We start from the raw sequence: 17,960 nt of genomic DNA, 5'->3' as shown, positions 1-17,960 counted from the left end.
TCACATGAGCCCAATTTACAATTAGTGACATATTCTATTGATATATGCTGTTAAGGGCAATTGACTGCTCATGCATTAACATTTCTGAAGAAAAACTGTAAAGCACTGAAGACAGTTTTAAAAAGACACATTATTTTGAATATTTCACATAAAAGTAAAGTGCAGTCTAAAAGGGCTTTACAGGTAATTCCCTGAATTTCTACAACTGATCAGGAATATAACAGGTCAACAACTGAGACCTGTGATGGGGAGAAGTTATCTCTAAAGTTGACTTATCTTTAAGCTATTTCGCTATGATTATATGCAAGGAGTAAGGGTCAATAAGATTTTAGTATAAAAATACATAAACACAATTTGAAACACAATAAATACAAATTACAGAGGTTGACAATGTAGTGGGAAGTAAATTTAAGGACGAACACATTCAAGGAAAACTATAAGTCTTTAAGAAAGTGAGTCTTAAGCTAAGGACTTCCTTGATAAAATCGAAATACCACATCTTGATGCTGTCAACGTAGAAGAGCTTTTTAATAAACCTTTGAGGTTCTTTAAATTTCAATTCAACTTAGTTAGCACTGTGTTAGTTAAGTTAGAGAAAATAAAATGCTACCAAAACCATTAGGCCAAGTGTCAATTTCTGTCTTATTGGACAAAAATAAAGCCTTGCTAGAATGTGCATCATATACAGTAGACCAGTTCCTCTTCTAAATAATGATGATAACGTTTAGCTAAAAGAACAAAGAAAGGGGTTTCCATCTATAATATTATAAGATCATATCTGATTTGTAAAAGACAAATAGTATCCAATCTTTGACATTTGTTTAACATGATATATTCTCCTACAGAATCTGAATCTCTCTTACTGTCATGATAGTGTCAAGAGGGGGGTATCTGTTTACCACAGTGCACAAACCTGAGTATGGCTCTGTATATCTGCATAGATTAATTTACATGATACTAGTCTGAAAGCCTTGGTCCATATTAATTTTATTGACTAGCTGTCCCTTTCTGGAAGCAATCATTAATAAAAGTAAGCACACTGTGCCTTTACAGTGCTGAACGTACTTATTTTATTTGATGTTTTGTCTCTAGTTTGGGATCTCTGGTCATATAGCTCTCTCTGTCAGATGGAGTTTCATGGATTGTTTTCAAAACATACAGATGTACTTCACATGTTATTTTAATTTGTTTGGATGGTGTTTCAATTTCTTCTTTCTTAAAAATAAATGTTCTTTTGCATCTATTTAGAAGAATGAGCCCCATAATGACATGTATATACTGTATATAAATTAGATCCAAGGTATTTTTAGATAAGCAGTATAATATGACAGTGCTCCCTCTTTCTCTTTAACAGAAAATAATGGCAAGCAAGCCCATGATTTTACAAAAGTGTGGTGTTTATTTTCCAAAAATACAGAAGAGGGTTACAGTGATCACAGGAAAGAACACCGGGTAGCCTAGATATCACAAAGAAAAAATAAATATTCCTTTTTGTCCCATAGTGCCTCTCTTTAAAACTCATTTTTTATTCTATTGAGGACTGTATTTCTCACTTTCCAATTTCCTAAAACTACTACAGAACACTTCCTCCCATTTCATTTTTGTTACTCTCCTTCTCTGTGCCTCTGCCATGAGGCTTTTGCCCAACGCTAGGCTCATTATAGCGCAAAATGTGTGACCTTTTAACCACATTCAGGAGTTGATTCCATTCCATGTCACTTACTAGAGCCAGAGAAGGCCACAAATTCCCATGAATCTAGGAGCTCCATAGAGAAAGGTATCCCTTTTAACCAAGGGAAATCCTTCAAGGCACCTTCTGGGCATGCTGTCTGTATTGGGTGGGAAAGGGAAGGACTCTGTTTACTACCACCTGCTGGCCCTAGGGTATTTGCAATCCTCTTTGGCCACAGTCTCTTGCAGGGCTGTCTCAGCAAAACACATTTTCACTGCGCCTGGTACTACAACCTTCTCCACTGGCTGTATGTGAGTCAGGCAGATTTTAGAAATTTGTGTTTATTTCTAGTTGTTTTATGTGGTGTACCGATTATCAAATATTAATGCAAAGTTTATTTATTTTAGCACTATCCTTCTTTACTCTACTAACTTTCTCTGCTTTTTCTCTCTGGTATGTGTAGGATTGCATATGGACACATGCTGCAAATTAAATAATTTTTCTATGCATATAAATATTACATCTTTTCCAAAACACGTCTAAAATCACTTTAATGTAATGCATCACTTGCATAACTTACAACCAGTGGTAGGCTTTTACAATCATTATTACTATTATACTCTTTCATTTTCTGTTCTTTTGTAAATTTATCATTTTTGGTTGTGGAAGCAAACTCATTGCATACATCATATGACTCCATAAAGGTATTTGTAATTTTTTCTTTTGAGGAGGCATAAAAATGCTCACATTCTCTTTGTTACAGTGAGTTGCAATCATTTAATGAGCTATTTATTATGTTCAGGTACTATATATTTTTTCTCTTCATATTTTTATGTATGTTAATTTACATTCATTATGTGAATAAATGTATAAAAAGATCCATGTAATCTTTAAGTACACGGCCCTTAGTCAAACCTACTTACCTCCACCCCCTTTTTTTTAAAGTTAAATCTGTGGCAGTCATACTCTAATAAAATCATAAAAAATATTTAATCAAGCAGTATTACTTTTTTATTCTCAGTTAAATGTGCTATTTTAGCATATGCACTGAACCCCTTGTGATGTTATTTTTCCCACCTTTGAATTTCTACTCTTTCAAAATGTTTTTCTTAACAGCTATGAAACTTAGCAGCCTGTTAAATTCAGTGAAGTTTTTTACAATCAAACAAATCATATTTCAGGGTGGCACAATGTTACAGTGATTAATACTTCATACTGTTGCCTCCCAGCCCCAGAGATTTAAAGTCCTGCCTGATCACTGTCCGTTCTACCACAGGAGAGCCATTTCCTATACTGAGCATTGACCTAGAGGTCAAATACTACCAGATGGTTTTTGTAACATAACACTATTAGTAATAAATAAGCAATGCATTATAAATAATTAATTTCTTCAGTGCAAAAATCCTAGTCTTATGATCACAATAGTACATTTCACTTAGACACTCCTATAGTTTTCAGTACACACCACACATACTTTCTAACCCTAACCTAACCAAGTCTATATTTAAGGACTCATATTTCTCATAATTATCTGTCTATCTTATGTAAGTTTGCATTATTTACTTTTTGCATACTATTTTTTCAGTATTATTCTTATCTAATTTTAATTTGCTTTTCTTTGTATGTAACAACTTCTTTGACATTTTGTAAAATGTTTGTATGAAAATGTGCAATTGAAATATTGTTACACAGAATTATTTTAAGACTGTCTACTTGCCTGGCTTGAGGCTGTTGAATTCTTTTTCAATTGTCTCCTCGGTGGTTGAAAGCATCAAGTTTCTCACATACAAAATTTTAACTGTTGCCATGGTGTCTTCATCAACTTCAACCTCTGGCTCAGCCCAATCAACAGCAATGGCATGGCCCCATAACTGAATTCGTCCTGCAAAACGAAGTACACATTTTTTGTATTATAAATATAATTGAATATCTTCTCTTTTTGCTTATTCTTTAATTTATTCAGTTATGGATATTAATCAGTTCGGTTTCACAGTCTATCCTAGAACTATAAGTGCGAATGACATATTCCTGTTACTAATCTTATTAAACTGTCAGGTTTGAGTTGCACTGGATGTGCTGCAGTATGTTACACAACTTTTCCAGCCACTAAATAAGAGAGCACCGCATCTAATAATATTGACGCATTATTTGTAAAGTTCAGGATTGAAACTCAATGATAACCCTTGTATATTTGTTTGTTTTACTGTACTCATTAGTTCTTCACTGTTGAGCTGTGCCTTGTGACAAAACAAAGATGGATTGTCCTGATTTCATATAGTGCCTTCCATCCCTGACATCATCTCAAAGTGCATTGCGTTTGTAATGTAACAAAATGCTGTACTGTATATAGAGGGATAATATTTTAACTAAAACATTGGCAAAACTCTCTGTGTAACCTCAAACTGTACGATACAACTGATAACCTTGTAATGCAATCATGTAAAACTTCATGTAATGATTTTTACCGCAAAACAAGGTACACAAAATGAAGATAAATTTCAATCTGCTGAAATTTCAAAAATTTCAAATTTCAGTTCTGAACAAAGGCAGTGGATTGTAAATTTGAAGAAGAAAGGTTTTCCTGTACTCCTACCAGAGTTAAGGCAGAACCAACATCACTAGGTAGAAGACGTTTGCTAGAAGAAGTTCATCATGCAACTATATGATTTAGCTTGCTACATTTAATTTCTCTGATAAGAAAGAAAGAAAGAAAGAAAGAAAGAAAGAAAGAACGAAAGAAAGAAAGAACCAAAGAAAGATGGATGATGTATGAAAGCGTCTCCCAAAGCGAGCCCCCTGCCCCCAGTGTTTCAAACGCATCACACATATAACCTTGCTGGACATTGGTCTTGTCTCAAGTGATCACCCATAATTCTCTCTTTTGTTAGATTTTTTCTGGTGCTTACAAGGCATTGGAGTAATATTGAGATATAAAGTGAAGTGAATTTATACTTCTGTAATATGGATAGAATATCCATCCATCCATCCATTTTCCAAACCGCTGAATCCGAACACAGGGTCACGGGGGTCTGCTGGAGCCAATCACAGCCAACACAGGGCACAAGGCAGGAACCAATCCCGGGCAGGGTGCCAACCCACCGCAGAACACACACAAACACACCCACACACCAAGCACACACTAGGGCCAATTTAGAATCGCCAATCCACCTAACCTGCATGTCTTTGGACTGTGGGAGGAAACCGGAACGCCCGGAGGAAACCCACGCACACACGGGGAGAACAAGCAAACTCCACGCAGGAAGGACCCGGGAAGCGAACCCAGGTCCCCAGGTCTCCTAACTGCGAGGCAACAGCGCTACCCACTGCACCACCGTGCCACCCAGAATATTCAATTCAGTCTTTAAAAATATTTGTTTTTAGTTACTTTGTTATCGACTTTTGTCATAATAGATGTAACATTCTTCAAACTGCTTAGTCCAAGATTCAGGGTTTCAGGACATGTAGCGTTTATTCTGGCAGAACTGGGCTTAAGATGGGAAACAGCACTGGTCAATTTTGGCCTGCAAATTAATTTACCATGTATGTTTTGAGTATCTATAATAATAAAAGGCAAAGCCCTCACTGACTGACTGACTGACTCACTCACTCACTCACTCACTCACTCACTCACTCACTGACTGACTCACTCATCACTAATTCTCCAACTTCCCGAAATTCAAAGCGTAATGGTAATGGTCATAACTGGAACATATTTTTGTCCATACACTGTAATGGAGGAGGCGGAGTCAAGTATCGCGTCATCACGCCTCCTACGTAATCACGTGAACTAAAAAACAAGGAAGACATTTACAGCACGAGTCACAACGCGGGAACGAAGGTAAATGTCGTTAATTTTTGACTGTCTTTTAATACTGGGTAAGCATACATATTAACACATGTGCAATTAAACGTGTGCATTTACGGGGTGATTTCTCAGGCTTAAAAGCTCACCTTTTATCAAACGCGGGAAGAAAGGTAACTGACGTTGTTCACTGTCTTTTAATACTGTGTAACTATACATATTAACACATGTCCAATTAAACGTGTGCATTTACGGGGTGATTTCTCAGGCTTAAAAGCTCGCCTTTTACTAAAAAGGTAAATGCAAAACTATTTTCAATCAGTTTATTGAAACGCTCCCGTTAAGGATTGCAATAACATATTCGCAAGATAAAAGAACGAAGTAGGGGGAAATGGAGGAACAGCCGCAAACAGCGAAGAGCAAAAAATTAATTAAACAATTGAGAACGGAGCGAGTTAAGCATACAAGCATGTTCATAAGGGAAACAAAGCACGGTGTAAAACGTAAGTTTAAATTAAGTTTATAGAAACGCTCCCGCTGCGGATTGCGATAACATATTCGCGAGATAGAAGTTAAATGAGGTATAAACGAACCACACGCCGTGGCGCAACGTTAGGGGCAACAGTTTCAACCATTCTATGATCTGCTTCTTGCAACTGAAAGACGGCACATGGCGGATGTTAGCCGACTTGCTGACCGCAATGTTAGGGGCTTCAACTATGGCGCTGACGCCATATCTCAGTGCCAACACTTTGCAGACTGTACTTAAAAGACACGCCCTCCTCACTGGACAGTTAAAAACACCAATCAAACTAACGATGACATCAAGTATTACCCAATCAAAAGTAGGAAAGGAGGCATCTTCATAAAATGCGTGTGGGATGATTTGCATGAGACGCTGCTTTAAAAAAAAAATGATAAAAAAAATACGGGATAAATCCCGTCCAGTATTGATTCAAAACGGGACGCGCAATTTCATTCTCAAACGCGGCACGATTCCGTATTTTAAAGGACGGGTGGCAACCCTACACTGGCAGGTAACCACCCATACAATCAGATTGTGATTCAGACTAGGAATGCAATGAATGTAATTACCCGATCTACATACAAGGCGAAAGTCTTGCAACATTCAAAGATGATGGTTTGGGATAAGTACACCATACAACATAAAAGAGCTTATGAAGCCTTGAACCGAAAAAAGCAAGATCTCAGAGATCGTAAAAAAAAAATAGGAGGTAATGTCGTTTTACTCGCTGTACATTTTACTCAAACATTACCAGTTATTCCACGACGGAGACCAGCAGATGAACTCAACGCGTGTTTAAAATCCATGCTTCTCCCACGCTCGGTTATATGTCGCGTGTTCTCGGGTAGGTGCACCAAAAAATGTATACATTTAAGCATGTAATGGGCAAACAAAAAATGAGGTATACCCGAAGGCACTGCAGTAGTACTTAATGTAAGTTTACTTCTTAAATGTTAATGTTTTACTGTTTAATAATTTATACGCTTCTTATATGTTGTTCAAATTCTTTTATCAAAATACCACTGACAGCGCAATGCACGATAACATGGAGTGAATACACCATACGCATCCGCCCACGGCTGCCCTCAGATAGGAGTTGATTCTACAATAAAATAAAATAAACATAAAAAGAGTAAAACAATCATCACCCATAAAGCGGATAGTAGACGTGACGTACTATATGTGTACCACATTTCAAGTGTATAGGTGAAACGGTTTGCGAGCTACAGGTCATTTAAAATCCTGGACAGACACACAAATTGCCACGGTAGCAAATTACAGAAGAAGATTTTACTGTTTAATAATTTATATTTATATGAAAACTGCTTCTTATATTACTTCATATTCTCATATGATAATGATGTTAATGTTTATATTGATTTCTGTGTTATTAAAACTGCATGTATGTGTGTATATGTATATATATATATATATATATACTAGCAAAATACCCGCGCTTCGCAGCGGAGAAGTAGTGTGTTAAAGAGGTTATCAAAAAAAAAGGAAACATTTTAAAAATAATGTAACATGATTGTCAATGAAAGCCCGTTTCAGTCAGTAAGTCTTATGTGTGTGTTTATGTATGTGTGTATATATATGTAGATGTGTATATGTAGATATGTATATATATATATATGTATATAAATGTTTATGTGTGTGTGTATATTATATATTTATATATTATGGTAATAAAACTGGAGTACCTATAGGGTAAAAAATAAACGCATGGGGCAAATCTACAAGTTTAACAAGGATGGTGACTGGATGCTGGATCAGTGACATGGTTTTTACACCTTCGAAATAGAAAATATTTTATTGTTAGTTACTTCCTAAAACCATTTATTAGGAACAACCTGGTAATAGCTGTAGACATTTTTTAAAGTTATGACATTATGTCAAAAAATTATTTCACATAATATTGTAGTAAGGATGTCAAAGTAAAACTACACCAACAGCACGCAGAATGCAATGTTTTCCAGTACTGACATCTCATTGATTGTAAATTAGTAATAAACCATCTGCAGTTCCAGAGAGATGTGGGAACTAACCAGAGTTCTGAAGGCATGAGGTTCTTGTGATGCAGGCCTCGGCAGTGGCTTAATAATAAATACATGCTTCATCTCAGGAATGCTCCAAAGGTCTTAGCTTATGATTGCATGTCCCATTCTCTGATAATGAAAAGAAGTTTGTGTGCAAAGCTTATTTTTATTGTGGCTTTTACTTCTAATTGCTATGCTCATTTAAATGAAACTTCTCACCGTATCTTTTCCTGTTGGTCCCTCCTGGGTTATTAACGTTCTGACCAGTTTTGGTTTTGTCAAAACACTGTATGGGATTCAACTGAATGTCAATATCAGTTTCCTGAGCTTTCAAAAAAGCAAATGTTATGTATCCTGAAAATGTGAAAGGTTTCTGCTTCTGTTGCAACAGTCATTGTCATGTAAGGTTTATGTGTAACTCCACAGGTCTGGGAGAAAGTGAGAAATGCCACCATCTGTTCAGTACATGACTAGATAGATAGATAGATAGATAGATAGATAGATAGATAGATAGATAGATAGATAGATAGATAGATAGATAGATAGATAGATAGATAGATAGATAGATAGATAGATAGATAGATAGATAGATAGATAGATAGATACTTTATTAATCCCAATGGGAAATTCACATAGATAGATAGATAGATAGATAGATAGATAGATAGATAGATAGATAGATAGATAGATAGATAGATAGATAGATACTTTATTAATCCCAATGGGAAATTCACATAGATAGATAGATAGATAGATAGATAGATAGATAGATAGATAGATAGATAGATAGATAGATAGATACTTTATTAATCCCAATGGGAAATTCACACATGACTAGGCTTTCTGTGGGTTTAAATACTGTGTTAGGCAGAAATTCCATGAAGCCATTCCTCCTTTGACAGTTGCTGCTCTTGTATACAGTATGTTAAAAGTGGTGCATCTTGTGCAGCCAGACATTAGTTTATCTTGTTCCATCCATAAAAACTGATTATTTACAACTGTATATTGTGTTTTTCAGTTCCAGATAATTAACTTCAAATGTAAAGGAAACACCCTAGCCAATATATTTCAATATGAAGCACAGCTATGATAAGAATGCATTATCTGAACTGTCTATCTGGATGCTTAACAATAGCTGCAATAAGCTTTTGTCATGCAATGACTGTAATATAAAAAATGAACCTCAAGTGGCACGATTAAAGAAAAGTGACAGTGTATGTGAAGTAATCAATTTTTTAATGATGACCAAGAGGTAATCCTCTCCTGAATTTTAAAGTCCATTTGCATCAGTGAAATGACTGCATATTTCACTTTCTGATTCAGTTTTGCTATATTTCCTACCAGTCTGTTCATCAGATTATAATGGAAATATTACAACTTTATCAGTTGTTTTGGAGATGACAGCAATTCACCGAGATCAACAAGTCTAAACATGGAGATTACTTTTAGCACCTCTCTTTCAATCTGACTCTATTAATGTTTTCTCACCTTAGCATTACTTTTGCACTGCTGGCATGCCTTCATACCTTTATGAAGCCACAACATGTATAGTACTGAAAAATGTCAGCTGAACGACCAATTAAAAAAAGCTGGAAACCATTCATAATGCTCTTCTACTGGTTTGATTCCCAGAGATTTGGGTTCTGGGCTGGTGTTTAGTTGTGTGGTTTCGCTCTCACTCTCTTTACTTTATTTCTCATCCTTTATGTTTTTCATTTCATTTTATCATTTTGTGTTGCATGTCAGAATTTGAAGTTTAAGACCTCTGCATTTAACTACTCTCAAAAACAGTGTTCATCAACTTTTGTGCCCTTTGTGAGGCAGTGCTTCTAGATTTCTTTTCTGCTGTACCCAACCTGGAATCCTAAAACTGGATGCCCTTTCTGACACCAGTTTCAGTTAGTCATCAATTCAGTTAGTGATCTAACAAGTTCAGTCCAAGTCTGTTGGTGGTACAATACAATATGTGCATATGTGAAAATTCAGTTTTTATATTCAGGATTTTTTACTTTTCTATTTGATTTTGGGGTGGCTCAGTGGTACAGTGTTTGGAGCTGCTGTCTCACAGTTTCAAACACCCAAAGTTAACTTCAGCCCAGTCACCCCTCGACTGTATGGTTTTTGCCTGTGTATTATAGTGTTTGTTGACATTCAAAAGATGAACTGAAGTAGTTAAAAAAATAACTCTTAGAAGATATCTGTAAGAGTGCAAGCCCTTTTAGAGACTGCTATCCAATATGGGGATAGAAAATGGCTTGCTGTGACCCTTAATGGAAAAAGTGGGTTCAGGAAATTAATGGAGGGAAAAAGTCTGTGATAAAAATGTAGTTTATAAAATAAACATGTATTTAACAATTGGTACTTTCAGATAACAAACATCATTACGGTGCAAGGCAGACCAGTACCAAATTGGTAAAACCAAAAGTTGAATGTAATCAAAATTGTATGTTAGAGAGAAATAAGGAAGCAATATGGACACTGTGAGAAATATAAAAGAAGAAACACCAGCAGTTGAGAACAACGCACTGTACCAAAAAAGGAACTGGAAGGAAAAAAAAACATGTAACAAAGTATATTTGTATCTTGCTTCCTAACTACAGTAACTATAAAACATATTCACCCCATTTTCACATTTTCTTATTGTACAAGATTGAATCACAGTGGATTTAATTTGGGTTTTTTGGCACTAATCAACAGACTCTTTGCTGTCAAATTGAAGACATTTGTCTGCAAATGGGGTCTAAATTAATTACAAATATAGAACACTAAATAACTGATCACGTGTTTACCCCTGTAATACAACACACCTAAACCATCTCTGGTGAAGCCAGTTGGCTTTAAAAGTCACATAATTAGTTCATTGGAGATCATCTGTCTGTATTCAATGGATTTCAGTTGATTGTAGTATAAATGCCTCTGTATCTGAATGGGCCAATTTGTGTGAGTCAGTATGGTGGTCTAACCTAGTTAATGTTTAAAAGAAAACTCCAAATAACTCAGTAAAAAGGTGATTGAAGAGCACAAGTCAGGGGATGACCACAAGAAAATATCCAAGTCACTGAAGATCCCTCGAAGTCCAGTTAAATCAATCACTACAAAATGGAAAGAGTATGGCCCAGCTGTAAATCTGTCTAGAGCAGGCTGTGCACAAAAACAGAATGCTTCTGGAAGAAGGAGACTAGTGAAGTAGGCCACTAAGAGAACTATGAGAAGTCTGAAGGAACTACCAGATACAGTGACCAAGAATGGAATGGAGAGACAGTGCAGACAACAACATGCTGACCAGGGGCTTCACCAGTCACAGTTGTATGGGAGATTGGAAAAGACAAAACCACTGTTAAAAATGTACATGACATCTCCACCAGACTTTGCCAGAAGGCACATGGAAGACTCTGGAGTTATTGGAAGAAGGTTCTGTGTTCTAATGAGACAGATATTGAGCTTTTGGCCATCAGTGTAAGCCAAACACTGGAGATTATCAAAACACCACCTCCAGCATGAAACTTGGTGGTGGCAGCAGCGTTTTGTAAAGATGCTTGTGTGCAGCGGGCCTTGGAAGATTTGTGAGGGCAGAGGATAAAATGAATGCAGCGAAATACACTGAAATCTTAAGGGAAAATTTGATGCAGTCTGCAGGGAACCTGCAAATTGAGAGAAGATTTTTTTTTAATGCAAGACATTTACCCCAAACATAAGCCCAAAGCTGCACATTCTTATGTTTCAGCCAGGGTTTCTTACCTGACTGATGTTTAAATTCTTGTTTAATGTCTTTTTTTCTTTATAAATAAAAATATTCATTTTACAAACATGCTGTGAAACAAGGAAGCTCTGAAGAGCACAAAATACCCAGAAGAAGTTGCCTTAAACAACAAAAGCAATCCAAGGTAAACAAATCCTAAAAACACATATCCAGAAGGCAAAGTCAAAAACCAAGTTCAAACGTCAAAAAAATCCAGAGAATCAATATACAATAATCACAAGACAACTCATACAATACCATTAAGCACATTCAATGAACCGCAAGGGACTGCTTGTTTCCTCAGCTTTAAAGGGTTGAGGGTAGTCCCTTGATGGAGATGGATAGGTGATGCCCTGCCTCTTGGGAAACCACCAGCAAAACACATGGAACATAACTGAACAAGCATTGACACATAGGAATTAAATAATACATAAAGTTTAGGTAAATATAAATATGAAAAGTAACAATATTAACATAGACAAAATAATCAAAACTGTACAAAAAAATCCATTCAACAGAAATCTGGACACCAGCCCAGCTAAAAAAAACACACAATAATGGCTTAAAAACAACAATGTTCATGACCCAACATGGCAGAGTCAAAATCCAAATCTCAATCCAATTGAGAATTTGTGGCTAGACTTGACAAAGGCTGTTCGCCTATCATCATCATGCCGCTTGACAGAGATTGAGCAGTTCAGCAAAGAAGAATGAAAAAAATGGCAGTGTCCAGTGTCACGCACATGTGCATGGGAGGCAGCTAAAGGGCTCAAAAAAGGATAATTCCATGCCGGACCAGAGGATAGCAGAGGGCATTGATCCTTTCTCTTTTTCCTCAGCAGACCAACCATGAGAAATTCCGCCTGTGCCTGATGTTGTCACTTCTGGTTCCGGGGCCCAATGATGTCACTTCCGGTTCAGAACCTAATGACATCACTTCCATTGCTTAAACTTTTTTGCTTTTCAAATTTTGCCTTCAGCCTACTCTTCAAGTACACAGGGTGGCTGCCCCAAACCTTTTTGCAGTGTCATTGGCATTTATTTCATACCAGATGACTCAAGAGGCTGTCATGGCTGCCAAAATTGCATCTACTAAATATTGACTTGAGGAGGGTAAAGACTTATACAACCAAGTTTTTGCGCTTTATATTTTTAATTAATTTAGACTACTTTGCAAAGATTTGGTTTCACTTTGACATTAAAGAGTCTTTGTCTGCTACTGTATATGCAAACCATGGCTATGTATTATTAGATAAATAATCATAAAACTATTATAAAATTTGTGCTAGTTTAAATTTTAGAAATTTGTTACTTTGGGATTTCACACTACATTTGCATTTAAATGCTTGTCTGTAATTGTAGAGATGAGTCAAAATTATCATATACCCTATCTCCTCATAATTTAAAGTAGAAGTTTGTAAATGAAGAGTCATGCTGATAGGTATTTATACATTTATAGAATCTGCTATACTGCATGTGTCAATCAGTGTCTTTGGTGCAATGTAAATGAAAGGCTTCACAACTCACACGCAGCCCGACAAATGGGGCAACAAATAAGAAAAAGATAATTGCTGGAAAGAGACCAGTTATGAAAAGTTGATGAAGGGAAGGTCAATGAAGTCTCACTCGCCAAAAAATGTAATCATAATCTCCCCTTCACATAATCTTACCATTTCCTTATCTCTTCACTTCAAGTTCACATTTCATCAAAGTATTAAACAGATTGCTGATATTTTTATGTTACATAATTGTGTTAAGGTTAGGAGACCACTAGAATAGTAGTTGCTTATTCGTAATTAAAGTACATTTATAAGTTCTTTATCATTATTCTAGTTAGAATGAACAGAATCTCCAAATTCACACTCAGGAGGTTATTGGTATTCAGTATACGTGTTACCTTCAAGCTAAAGGGAAGAACAGTTAGTGCTGGTGCCCCACAACTTCAGGAGCTGGTTTTGAATTTTGGACTGCTTTCTATCAGTGTAAGGTTTGCACATTCTCTCCTATCCGTATCTTAGTTTCTGTAAAGATACAACAGACTTCCTTCCTCATGCTAAACATGGCCAGCTTAACTGATGATTAAGAGTTGGTCCTTGGTTTAAATAAGTAAAGGTGTCTACATGACAATGCCCTGCAAATGGACTGGCACCCTGTCTTCTGCCAAATTCTGCCAGGAGAGGATACACTTCTCTAAATTGGAGACGCTAAACATTTTCAAAAAATGAAAAGTAATGGCACCTACCTGGTAGTAATTTCCTTCTGGCCATTGCAGCAGCACGATGGCTTTCATATTCTACAAAAGCAAATCCTCTGTTCTTTGTTTTGTCAGCTGCACTGGGGTAGACAATGACCTCCACCACCCCATCTGTCACTTTTCTCATTTCCGATAAAATTTCTTCCCTTTTCTTTGTTTTTGGGATGCCTCCAACAAAAAGGCGACTGTTGTCAACACTTGCACATACTCCCAAAAGCCGTCCGGTTCTGAAAATGATGACATTCCTGACTGAATTGACATTTTCAAAGATATGCATTTGATTGCTTAAACATAACTAAAAAGTTTTGTAAAAAACTTTTATAGCTTGATCACTGAAGGCAAATATACAGTTTTTTCCTAACAGATACAAAACATTGTTTTAACTCTTGAAATATATATTTTCACTCATATTTATTCAGTCATCCATTTATTTTTTAAAGAGATGGACTTGAGGCGTATAGAAAAATTCTGACTCATCAGAAGTTTTAATATCCTTGCAGAATAGAAACAAATGTAATTATCTGTTCACTATATTGCACAAATTCAGGTTTGGCCTCAATATTTTTGTAAAGATTAAACTACTTTATACTAGTCAAGAAGCCTTAGTCTGCATTAATAATGCAAACAACTTCAAATTAGAACAAGGTACTCGATAAGGGTGCCCACTGTCACCAATATTTTTTGTGATAGCCATGGAGCCATTAGCTATTCATCTCTGGAAGCATCCAGAGATAAAGGAGATTATCAAAGAAGAAAATCTCACTATAGATAATATGGAGCTTTATATATCAAACACACAATCATCTCCACAAATTAGTCTTAAATATGTTAGGAGACTTTCATAAGATTTCTGGAATTTAAATCAATCTGAATTAAAGTGCATGTGTCCTAGTGAATTCCCCAGCACATCATATTAGATTGGAAAGCTATTCGTTCATAATATCAAATCAGTTTAAATATCTGGAGATAACCATCACAAGTAAATTTAAAAACCTTTCCCAATACAATTTTGGAATTACCATGAATAAAATGAAAGAAGAGGTTAACCGATGGTCCACATTCCATCTCACCCTAGCTGGAAGAATTAATACTGACAAAATGAACAACCTCCCTAAAGTACTCTATCAATACTTGAATATCCCATTATATACAGTATAAACAAATCATTCTTTAAAAATTAGAATCAATCATGACATCAATCATCTAGTATTCAAAGCAACCTTACATCTAAATGACAACACTACCAAGATATAAAGCAGAGGGTGGCATGGCACTACCTTTCAGTTTTACTAGTGGACAGCAAACACATGCACACTAAAATCTTGGAAATTAGCAGAATTTCATGAATTTACACCATTAAATCCTATTCTAAATTTTCCCTGTATGCTGTTTTTTGTGCTCCACTCAGTACTAACTATTGTGAGTTTACAGGCAATCCAAAATATCGAACCAATGCAGGACAGTTTTCAAGGTCGAGTAGTTCCTATCTGTTGCTGTTACACACAATAATCACCATTCTCAACCTTCTCATACCTACTCTGTCTTTAACTTCTGAAAAACACTAGGGATTAAGACACTTAGAGATCTTTGTATAGACAACGTATTTGCATCTTATGAACAATTCCGCTCCAAATGTAACTTTCCAGCTACACACTTTCTTCACAAAATATACAAATTATAAATTTTGTTAAAAGAAACATATCCAACTTTCCAGATCTCTCACCCTTATCAATTCCAGAGGCCATACTAGTTAGTCTTGATGAAGACTCTGAGAATATTTCCATCATACTGTATATAGCAATATTTTTTTTAAAAATCTATCATTCAAAGATCCAAGGGAATTGTGGGAAAGGAACCTTTCAAATGGCATCTCAGAAAAGACATTCATAGAACATATTTCAGTTCTAAATTTGCCAAATTGTCCAAAATATACCTAGGGCAAGACTCAACCTGCAAGCACTGCCATCTAGCTCCAGCATCACTAGGCCATATGTTTTGGGAATGCACTATGTTAACATAATTTTGGACCAAAATATTTAGATATCTGTCAGATAGCCTTGGTGTATCAATCACTACTAATTAATTAATGGCGACATTTGGTGTACTAATAGATGGGGTTAAAATACAATCGGATAAGCCCATTTTAATGCCTACACCACACTATCAGCATGCAGACTTTTCTTACTTAACTGAAGGAATCCCAACCAACCTTCTACAACCCAGGGGTAAACAACATTCTATATTATCTCAAATCAGTAAAAAATCTATTATCTATAAGAGGATATGTAAGGGCGGCACGGTGGCGCTGTGGGTAGCGCTGCTGCCTCGCAGTTAGGACACCCGGGTCCACCCTGCGTGGATTTTTCATGTTCTCCCTGTATCTGCGTGAGTTTCTTCCAGGTGCTCCGGTTTCCTCCCATAGTCCAAAGACATGCAGGTTAGGTGCATTGGCGATTCTAAATTGTCCCTAGTGTGTGCTTGGTGTGTGTGTGTGTGTGCGCGTACCCTGAGGTGGCCTGGCACCCTGCCCAAGGTTTGTTTCCTGCCTTGCACCCTGTGTTGGCTGGGATTGGCTCCAGCAGACCCCCATGACCCTGTAGTTAGGATATAGCGGGTTGGATAATGGATGGATGGATGGATATGTCTAAAACATTTTAAAACGTGGCAGTGATTCATTAATATTATTTAGAATAAGCATGCTGAGCCTGTGATTGACTCTCCTACGTTATTGTTTTATTATTTTTAAAAATGGTAGATGGGTTTTCTCATTCTCCTTCTTTAGGATGGAGATTGAGTTTGTTTTGCTTTGCTTTTTTGTTTTTTTTTCCTTTGTATTTTTTTTTTCTTTGTATTTATTTCCAAGTAAATGGTTGTATCAGTTATATTACTGTTAAATGTTTAATTAAATAGAATACAACTGCAGTGTTCTGGTTTTTGAAAATAAAATGTAAAAAAAAAAAAGCCAGCTTGACATTTACGCGTATATCGCAGGTTCACTTAGAAACTTTCTGAGAGATTGCTGTCTTCAAAGAATCAATTATTAATATCCTCATAGCACAAGTTATTATTTCCAATAAACCATTTAACTACATTTTGCTGAGCTTTAAATTTTGAGTGATTTTTATAGAGAATATTTACAGTGCATCCGGAAAGTATTCACAGCACATCACTTTTTCCACATTTTGTTATGTTACAGCCTTATTCCAAAATGGATTAAATTCATTTTTTTCCTCAGAATTCTACACACAACACCCCATAATGACAATGTGAAAAAAGTTTACTTGAGATTTTTGCAAATTTATTAAAAATGAAACAATTGAGAAAGCACATGTACATAAGTATTCACAGCCTTTGCCATGAAGCTCAAAATTGAGCTCAGGTGCATCCTGTTTCCCCTGATCATCCTTGAGATGTTTCTGCAGCTTAATTGGAGTCCACCTGTGGTAAATTCAGTTGATTGGACATGATTTGGAAAGGCACACACCTGTCTATATAAGGTCCCACAGTTGACAGTTCATGTCAGAGCACAAACCAAGCATGAAGTCAAAGGAATTGTCTGTAGACCTCTGAGACAGGATTGTCTCGAGGCACAAATCTGGGGAAGGTTTCAGAAACATTTCTGCTGCTTTGAAGGTCCCAATGAGCACAGTGGCCTCCATTATCCATAAGTGGAAGAAGTTCAAAACCACCTGGTCTCTTCCTAGAGCTGGCCAGCCATCTAAACTGAGCGATCAGGGGAGAAGGGCCTAAGTCAAAGAGGTGACCAAGAACCTGATGGTCACTCTGTCAGAGCTCCAGAGGTCCTCTGTGGAGAGATGAGAACCTTCCAGAAGGACAACCATCTCTGCAACAATCCACCAATCAGGCCTGTATGGTAGAGTGGCCAGACGGAAGCCATTCCTTAGTAAACGGCACATGGCAGCCCGCC

At 36.5% G+C, this 17,960-nt stretch overlaps 1 protein-coding gene across 2 annotated transcripts in view; it reads right to left on the bottom strand.

The window, feature by feature from the left end:
- Window positions 1-17,960, bottom strand: part of a1cf (apobec1 complementation factor) — a 108,209-nt gene that overhangs the window by 29,749 nt on the left and 60,500 nt on the right. For both annotated transcript variants that reach the window (XM_028795418.2, XM_028795419.2), the window contains exons 5-6: window positions 14,021-14,259; window positions 3,390-3,554 (exon numbers count right to left, since the gene is read on the bottom strand). In XM_028795418.2, the coding sequence (XP_028651251.2) occupies window positions 3,390-3,554; window positions 14,021-14,259 (404 nt within the window). The remainder of the gene's footprint in view (window positions 1-3,389; window positions 3,555-14,020; window positions 14,260-17,960) is intronic.

This window comes from Erpetoichthys calabaricus, chromosome 2 (assembly GCF_900747795.2).
Source record: "Erpetoichthys calabaricus chromosome 2, fErpCal1.3, whole genome shotgun sequence".
NCBI classification, from domain to species: Eukaryota; Metazoa; Chordata; class Cladistia; order Polypteriformes; family Polypteridae; genus Erpetoichthys; species Erpetoichthys calabaricus.
Note: the sequence above shows the minus strand (reverse complement) of the source record. Positions and strands in the feature narration are given on the sequence as shown.